Here is a 9,314-nt window from a genome sequence, read left to right on the forward strand (position 1 = left end):
AGTGAGGAAGGAGGTGGGACAGCGAGGTGTTTGGAGAGGGTGCTGCGTGAGCAGTTCTTACAGGTGGTTGTGGCCTCCGCACTGCCTTGTCCTGGTTCTTGCTGTTCATCCCCACCTTGTGCCCGTTTATACAGGAGCCTCATGGGGGCGTGTCTGTGCAGGAAGAACAGTCACTGGGATTCGTATTGTCTGCTGATTCCCAAGCCCCTGGGGGTCTCGATGGCATCCCCCACCGACAAGGGGGGCGAGTGTATTTGAGATTCTTGAGTTTGAGCTGCTGGCAGGACACAGGGCTGACAGGAGTCGTGGGTATTGCCAAGATTTAGAACACAAGAATTACCAGGGCCCCCCGAGGAAATGGACTGGGGGTCCCAGAAACTGGAGGACATTTGAGTAGTGGAGACAGAGTGAAGAGAAGACTCTTGCAGGGACGTTAGGAAGTGGAGAAAGTGAATGTTGACAGAGGACCATCAACTTCCATTTCTGAAGGAACAGTTTCATCAGATGGTGGGTGAGACTGAGGAGGACTGAGAAGGGCGGCCCTGCAAGGAGGGGACAGACGGCCTAGCAGCCTGAACACTAGCAGGCCACACAAGGGTCCCTTCTCTGGGCTGGGAGAAACTCAGCAGTTTTGCGAGTGAATGAAGAAGCAGCTGGCAAAGCGGAAGGCATGAAGCGGGTCCTGGGAGGTCCCTGGGAGAGAGCGTAGGGCACAGGGGTGCCTGGGGGCTTCCTGCACGAGCCGCCACCTGCTGCCGCCAGACGGCGTTCGGTCTTCTCTGTGCACTTAGGTGTGTCTGCCAAGCGCTCGCTGATATTTTTATTTTTTGAGAGCAAGTGAGTAGGGGAGGGGCAGAGAGAGGGACAGAGAGAATCCCAAGCAGGCTCTGTGCTGTGAGTGTAGAGCCCAATGCACGGCTTAAACCCACCAACCGTGAGATCATAGCCTGAGCCAAAATCAAGACTCAGATGCTTAACTGACTGAGCCCCCCAGGCACACTCCCTGCCTCCCTGAAGCAGCATTCTTCAGTGAAGTAATTAAATACACAAATCAGTGACTTGGTTAAATATATAAATAAGAATTTGCAGGTTTACGAGTTGGAGAGTGCAGGTCTTTGGCTTCTGTGACACCGAAACTAATGTAACGGGTTTCTCGGGGCAATTTATGGGGTCAACAACTCTAGACTCCGTGTTTGCATTTCTTGGAGCAGCGAGCTCCGTGAGGTGGGAGTCGCCGCTGTGATAAACTAAACCAAAGTCCCGTTCAATGGTGAAGAGATTTAAAATAACTTCAGTTTCATTTTAACTCTGTATTTCTATTTTTGAAGATTTTTTGGTATTATGGCCTTTGGCGTACGTATGACAATGAGTCCACATACCCTGTGACTTCAGAGACTAACGTTTTAATGTATTTACTTGAGTTAACACTTCTCTTCCTTGTTGTCTGGTCTCTAGTCATTCATTTTCTGAGAGGAGCCGATCTCACACCCAACTATACGAATGGTGGTAATGATAGCAACAGAGCTTTGCTGTTTACTCCCCAGTGAAACTGGTGGGAATTAGTAAAGAAAAAGTGAAAATGGAAAAACTACCATTTCGACTCCGGGAACGGTCCTGAGGGCAAACAGCCAATGACAAAACAACTATTCAAGGAACTGTGTCCAAGTTGTTAGGGTGGAGCCTGGTGTTTGAAGCGAGACCAGGCCCTTCCTCTCCCTGCCAGCTCCCCCAGGGGGAGACCCCGCTGCAGAGCCCCGACCACTAGGCTCCCTCTGTCCCCAGATCGGAGGCTTTCTTCCTACTGGGAGCAGGACAGGAGCATCCCACATCCGGCCCCTGTGTGCCTGTTGCTGAGGCTCTCGGTGGGATGGGGGCGCCTGTGCGTGCAGGGGCGCTGCACTTTGGGCGCGTCACCCTGGGAACACCAGGGTGCTGGCTGTCCTCGCCCGGCCTGGCGTGGAGGTTCCATGCCAGAGGGGATCGGGCTGCTGTTCCACATTCATCACGTGCTGGGGGCAGCTTGGCTCATTCCCACCCCCAAACCCAGAGCCTGGGGTTCAACATCCTGCCGGAGGTGGGGGGAGGGGGACAGAAACTCCTCTCTTCTCAAAGGTGCCTGATTTTCCCTCTTACAGAAGCTTGACCCTACGGGCACTCAGGAACAGAAGAGGCTGTAATGGAAGGAGACTAGGAGGAGGTCTGTTTGGGTCGTGGTTAAATTACAGGCCCTCGACTTTGCAGAGGGGGCGGGGTGGGATGCAGGGGGTGCCGGGCAAGATGACAGCTGGGAGGAGCCCACCTGGAGTCATGAAAAGTACCAGTCACTGATCTCAGAAACGGTTCCTTTTAAGGGAACCTGAGAATCCTTTGCGCAGTCCAAAGTCAGGAATATTTACTAGGTGTGTTTTTGGTTTTGTTTTTGTTTTTGTACTTCTAGCTCTTATATTTGGGTCTTTGGTCCATTTTGTGTTCATTTTCATACATGGTGGTAAGGGTCCAAGTTCATTTTTTGGACATAGCTATCAAGGTTTTCAGGACCGTTTCTTGCCAAGACTGTTGTTTCCCCATTTTGGCAGCCTTGTTGAAAATCAGGTGGCCGTGGAGGCCTGGGATGACTTCTAGACTCTCCATTTCATCACATTAATCTGTAGGCCTTGGTCACTGCTGTCTTTATATCCATAAAGCCATCTAACTACTTATCTACCTGGCTGCTGAAATCCTTTCTTTGTGACACAGATGAATGCTAAGGGACAGGAAACAATGGACACAAACCGAAGTGTGCAGAACAACGGTGAACACTGGTGGTCTGGAGAGGAGAGGCAGCAGGTCGTACAGGGTCCAGGCAGGAAAGAAGGCCTGCTCTAAAGTCTCCATCAAGTTCACGGTATGCACTGCGGACCCGTTATTACCATCCTGTAACACCTTTTGCGTGTTGCCCCATCTAGCAACCCCTGTCCAAACCTTACTTGTTCTCTGGGTCATCCTAACACTTCTATCTCCAGTTTTCACGGCCATCCAGGTAGAATGAACTAGACCTGATCTCTCTCTGGGGGCCAGGTTGTTTGCCTTCCCACGACGGGACACAACTACCACCAATCATTTACTCACATGCGACCGTGAGCTTCGTCTTTAGCACAGCGTTTGATCCACAGCAGTCAGAAGTGTGCTGAGTGGGCCAACGGTTCAGAATTATCTTCAAACTTACCCAACGCAGTGACCATCAGGGTTTGCTGCGGGGCCCAGAGCACATAGAAGCTCTATCTTAGTGTTATAGGAACACAGCTGAATGGCCAGTTGTAGTGAGTTATGTAAATACATATATCCGTAAGTCACTTAAAACCCATAGAATTCATTCCGAACCAGCAACCTGCTTGCTTATGATGTGCTATTACTGAGGAGGGAGAAGTACATTTACTAGAAACAGCACACGTCTGTAGTCCCCACGCTGCACTGGTTTAAAAAGTTATGGACTTGACAGTACGTACATTTCTCTCAAGTTGTTATTGAGCTACTTGTGCAAAGGAAGGAAATTACGTGTTTACTGAGTTACGTTCCGATCTTTAAATTACTCATTTGAACAAGTTCATTTAAATCTTCCATAAAAGATGAGCAGCTTACACATTTGATCACGGTTATTAAAAAGTTAATAAAATGAGTCATAGTCAAAATGTCAACAAGGCGATGGGACGTCCATCGCTGACCTGACTGAAAGGCCACACGTGCACTTCGACAGTCACACCATCCACATTTGGCACGGGTATCTTCACCAGGTTCCCGTCACTCGTGTCAGTTATTTGGTAGAAAAATAAGGTAGAAAGTGCACCGCTTAGGCTTCACGCTGAAACATTAAAAGCTGAGCCAACGAAAGCAGTTTGTTTCTAGACAATCAATTATCCATGGTCCATTCATTACACACGATCAGTGACCTGTTACAAATTATTTTACAGCACTTACTTCTTGATGAGTGTCATGGCCCACATCAAGTGTCCCCACTTCATTGCACACAGTCATCCTGCAGAGGACAGTGTCCTGGTCCTTTCCCCCTCCTCCCTCCCCTACTTCTACTCCCGCTCTTTGCCTGCCCTCAATCGTCTGTGCCTGAGGTCCGAGGAAAATGTGTCGTTTTAAAACCTGAATGGTAAGGGATTTCTGAAACTTCATAGCAAGCTCCTTCAGAGCGAGGATATTATAGAAAAATTTGTGCCGACCGCCATGCTATTGCCAGTGAGTCCACGCCAGGTGCGCCCATGAAACGTCTTGTCTCACGTTCCTCTTTCTCAAACCTTTCCAGAAGTTGCTAGTGAGCAGTGAACCGGTCAACCTAACCTGGACAATTAGTCTCTGAATAATTAAGAGACCGTAAAGACAAATAGCCTTGAAGCTTGCTGAACAAGGAATGCCAACGTTGTATTGAACCGATGCATTACTTGGAAAATCACTCATTTGAGGTAGAGTATAAAGAATTTGTTAGACTACAAAAAATGTGGCAGAATCACATGCCCATAATTCGATGTCAACATAGTAATAACAAGCAAAAAACTACATTTTTGATTAGAAATCTCAATCATAGAAGCAAAGTGCATAAATTATAAAACAGCAACTTTGAAAAGGAATCAACCGTTCTTCAATCATCCTCATTTTAAGACGGGCCTGACACCATTAAATGTAGAGAAAGACATGGGACCAGTGCCTACCAGCATTAAAAATCAGTATTAAAACAGAAGTCACCTCTCAGAAATCTAACAGACACAAACTACCGTGAAGTATATGCTTTATTTAACATTCCAATAATAGGCCGTATTTTCATGCTGTGTAGATGTATGAAGCCTTCATGTAAAATAGAAAAAATTGTCTGGACTAAAAGAAAGATGGAACAACAATTTTGGCATCAAACTTGCTTTGGTAACGAAGACCGTTTCTTCCTGCTCCTTCCCAGGCCTCTCGCCAGGGCAGGGGGAGCTTTTTGAGGCTTGTTCTTTCCGTCCTGAGCCGGGCTTCCCAGAGGAGAAATCAGCCTGATCTTCACTGGAGGAGGGGACCAGGGGTCTTCCTTTTTGTTTCTGAAAACAACCAAAGAACCCCAGTGAGAACACACACACTGGAATAGAAAACAGAATCCCTTCCCCCATGGTGGCCGGAGAAAAGCCTCAAGCAGCGATGTGCTTTCCAGGGGCTTTGGTTTCAGAAGAGAAGGGAAGACTGGCATGACGTAACCCGGGAGAGTAAAGGCCCATGTGATGCGGAGGCAGGGAGAGCCCAGCAGGCCCGCGAGAGGGAGACACACAGCAACCCCAGACCCCCGCCAGCGGGTCCGCACAGACTCCTGTCTAAGTGCCCCGCCTGTAGGCCGGTTTTTAAAGTAAGACGACATGGATTGTTTTGAACTTTTATGAAAATCAACCGTGCCTCAGCTCAAATCTGAAGAACTCTCCCCACGAATGAAGTCTTATCGCCATTAGAAAACAACCGCAAGATTTTTAAGTTTCTAATCATTTTTACTGTCGTTACCTACATTCACTAAGCACAGGGGGACACATCCCACCCCCCCACCCCCATTCCCAGAACAGAGGACCCAATGGGGACTGACCTGCCCCACAGCCCTGCTTTCAAGGACCAGCGGGCTGGCACTGCCCCACAGAGACAGCCCCGCCGCCTCCCCCCACGGTGAGACCCAGGAACCGCCAGGAGCCCGGCGCACAGACGCCCCTAAGAATTGCCCTTTTCTGAAGAGCCTGATTTCTAAAGACTCTCAAATGCAATTCACAAAACAAAATGGATAAAAATTACTGCTTAAAACGAGTCAGACCTGTTTGTTTGTCTGGTCTTTGCAGTCCTGGGTGTTTTCACCTTTTGCTTTCCCACGGTTTCTGTTGATTGGGTATTAGCTTTCTGTGGGTTACAAGTTTGAAGAGAGAAATCCTTAGTAATCATTAAGTACCTGACTCTGAATTAAATCCATTCTATCCTGAGTCATGAATCCCACCAAACAGTGCTAATGGTTTTTTTTTTAATGTTTATTTTTGAGAGAAATTGAGTGGGGAAGGGGCAGAGAGAGAGGGAAACAGGATCCGAAGCCGGCTCCAGGCTCTGCACTGACAGCGGAGAGCCCGACACTCAGCTCGAACCCACAAACTGTGAAACCACGACCTGGGCTGATGTCTGACGCTTAAGTGACTGAGCCACCCCAGAGTCCCCTCCCCCCTCCCCCGCCCCATGGATTCCTTTTATTTTCAGCAGGAACTCTGGTCCTTCCAGGCCGCTCCTCCTCCCCGTCCATCCTATTTGTCTCCAGGGCACACATTTCCTCCTCAGCTGCCCTCCTGAGACCCAGGCGCTCAGCATCCCAGGAAGGAACGGGCCCCCAGGGACTCCTTTTCCTTCCCAGCACTCATTTCATCCTTCCTTCAATGTGCACGTGGCCGTGGAGCAGTTTGTGAGGAACCCCAACACCTGTCCCCCGAGCCTCTGCGGTCCCCGGTGCTCCCTTCCAGGACGGCCTGCTTCCTTCACCTTCTCCCTAGAGGGCTACTTGGGTATCAAAGATTCTCAGCACCCTGTGAAATGATCATGTGTGCTTTAGCCTCTTCACTCGAACTGAGCTCCTGGAAGACCAGGCGTCTGCCCGAGTGATCTCCGTGGGCGTCTCTGGCCTTGCACAGTAACTGGTCGGGGCAGATCATTCAAAAAACGCTTATGAATTAATGCTGCTAAATAGTCCAGTCCATGAACTCTTTTAGGGTTTTGTGCAGTCAGGTGATTAGATAACTCTGAAACCCTGTCCCTCCAAGTGTGGTCTGTGGATGACATCCCAGGCGTTCAGGGACCTGTATTTTAGATCAACACATCCGGAGAGTTCTGACGAGACACTAAAAGTGAAAAACTTCCCCCCTAGTAGGTAATCAAAGCCACAGCTGCCAGTAACCCACCATCTGCGACCGGTCCCCGAGGTGTCTGAGGGCGGGGCCCCCAAAGTGCAGAGAAGGCAATCGAGGGCTTTCAGTATGTCTGCTCTTTTCATTGTTAGAAAAACAATGAGAGAGAGAGCGAGCAAGTGAAGGAGGTGCAGAGAGTGGGAGACAGAATCCCAAGGAGGCTCTGTGTCTGTCAGCACAGAGTCAGACGTGGGGCTCAAAGTCACAAACTGTGACATCATGACCTGAGCAGAAGTCCAGAGTCAGACGCTTAACAGACTGAGCCCCCCCAGTGCCCCAAATGTCTGCTCTTTTAAAAGAGTGTTTAGGAAACACTTAAAAAAGTAAAGAGTATGGTTTTTTTCTCTTTTTTTTAGAGAGAGTGAGTGGGGTATGGGGTAGGGGGCAGAGGGAGAGACAGAGACAGAGAATCTTAAGCAGGCTCCTGACACAGGGCTCGATCCCACGACCTGGGATCATTCCCTGAGTTGAAATCAAGATTCGGACGCTCCACTCTCTGAGCCACCCAGCTGCCCCAAGAGCACGTTTAAACAAGCGTACAAACGAATAAAATGCACTTCTTACCAGTTCATCTCCAAGTCTGGATGTATTGGATGCGTTTTTCTGCCTGGTCCGTAAAGTAGGAGGAGAGAAGACAAACTTGAGAGGTAAATCTGAAGCTAACCCTTGGAGCTGTGCCGGGGCCTCTATCATTTCAGCTGCAGAAAGGCGGGGAAGAAAAACAAACACTGAAATCCAGGTCCACGCATACGGATCTCGAGATCTATTTTTTTTTTTTCTAAAAGCGTGGAACAGAGCACATGCACTGGAAAGATGTAAACATTTCCAAGCCTGGAAAACGCTAGTGGGGACACGGTGGCCAAGTGAGGAGAGACAAACACAAGGAAAAACCTCCACACCATTTGGGTAACCCGACGTGTAGAGATTTAATGCCCCAAACTAAATAGTGCTACTATATAAAAATAAAATTTAAGAAGCAAACTCAGAACTATTATCCTGCGAGTTTTCATCGTTACTGCTCCTCGTATGTTCTTGGGAAGGAAAACATCCACCTTCTGTGTCCCCTGAGCTAGTTTACTTCGAAATCCCTACTATTCCAGAGACGATGTTTTTATTTACAAAAGTAATTTTATTTTCAAAGAGACTCAAAACTTCTTTGCTTCCAGATCATTCTGAGCCAGTGGTTCTGGTCAAAGGAACAACAGAAAAGTTCATGTCGTGAAGGGACAAAGGAAGCAGAGAAAGTAATGAACAGAGAAAAAAACAGGCAGAATGGAAGGTGTTCCGTGGATAAATAGAAATGGGTTAGTTCAGAACTGGTCCAGAACATGCGATTAAAAACATCACAGACGTCCTCTCAGATTTATTTTTACCACCGCGTCTCTGTATCAAAGATGATTCAAGGTTACTGAGGAAGCAGCAGGTGCAGCCAAACCAGGCTGCCACGGGCTAGATCCCAGCTTCTGCATCAGAATAAGCTCTCTGGGCTCAGTGTCTACAAAATGGACTCCCAGGACCAGGACCACGGAGTTGCTGTGGAGACAAGATTAGGAGAGAGTGTGGGCGCCCGGCATGTGCTTTGTAGAGGTCTGCCTTGGTCACCGGCTCACGGCTTTCAGAATTACACAAATCATCAAGTGAAGATTCTCAAAGTCTAGTTCAATGTTATTTCACCTACTGGGACCATCAAGACTTCTGTAAGACATCAAACTCTGCTTTTACAGCCTAGGATTCTTACAAAAAAAAACGGAGGTGAGGTCAGAAGTCCAAGTTCTCTCTGCTGCCTGCTGATGAGGGGCAGAAATGGCAACAGCTGGGGTTGCTGGTGGTCCCGTTCCCCTTGGGACACTAAAAAGAAACGGATCCATGTTCTTTCCAGGAAATGAAAACATTGTTTTCCTCTTTCTAGGCCAACCGAAGCCACAGCGTGTCGGCCTTTCCAAAGACAAGCTCACGCTCCTCACCTCCGCTTCCCCCCGCAGCACAGAGGACTCCATGAGGAACTACACACCCACGCCAGCAGGTGCAGAGGTGTGCGGCCGCCACCACGCCTTCCACGTGCTATCAGCCACACAAGCCTCGGTTCCACCTCTCGGCATGTTAGCTCCTCGCCCATCTCTCCCCAGCGCTCCTCACGGAGTTCCAAAGTGCTCGCTGCCAAGCCAGGGCCCAGCTGGGACGCAGCTCTAACAACCCGGAGCCGCCAGCAGGAGGTGGCCACTTCTCCGGAGGGGCTCCGTGACCCTGAACTGAGTCTCCTACCACAGCCTCCCTGGGCTGTGGCGGGAAGCAGCGCAGCCGCTGAACTGGCCGGCTCCGGCCTCGGGCAGACAGCGTGCCCGTCGCTATCTGCTGCCAGCTACAGAAATGAGCCTGCGTCGG

At 49.3% G+C, this 9,314-nt stretch overlaps 1 protein-coding gene across 1 annotated transcript in view; it reads right to left on the reverse strand.

Moving 5' to 3' along the window:
- Positions 1-4,754: 4,754 nt before the first annotated feature.
- Positions 4,755-9,314, reverse strand: part of LOC115287082 (protein ELYS-like) — a 61,030-nt gene continuing 56,470 nt past the window's right edge. Inside the window, 4 exon segments of the mRNA XM_029933352.1 lie at positions 4,755-5,060; positions 5,807-5,889; positions 7,497-7,630; positions 8,368-8,465. Of these exon segments, the coding sequence (XP_029789212.1) occupies positions 4,889-5,060; positions 5,807-5,889; positions 7,497-7,630; positions 8,368-8,465 (487 nt within the window). The 3' untranslated portion in view covers positions 4,755-4,888.

This window comes from Suricata suricatta, chromosome 3, assembly GCF_006229205.1.
Source record: "Suricata suricatta isolate VVHF042 chromosome 3, meerkat_22Aug2017_6uvM2_HiC, whole genome shotgun sequence".
In the NCBI taxonomy this organism is placed as follows: Eukaryota; Metazoa; Chordata; class Mammalia; order Carnivora; family Herpestidae; genus Suricata; species Suricata suricatta.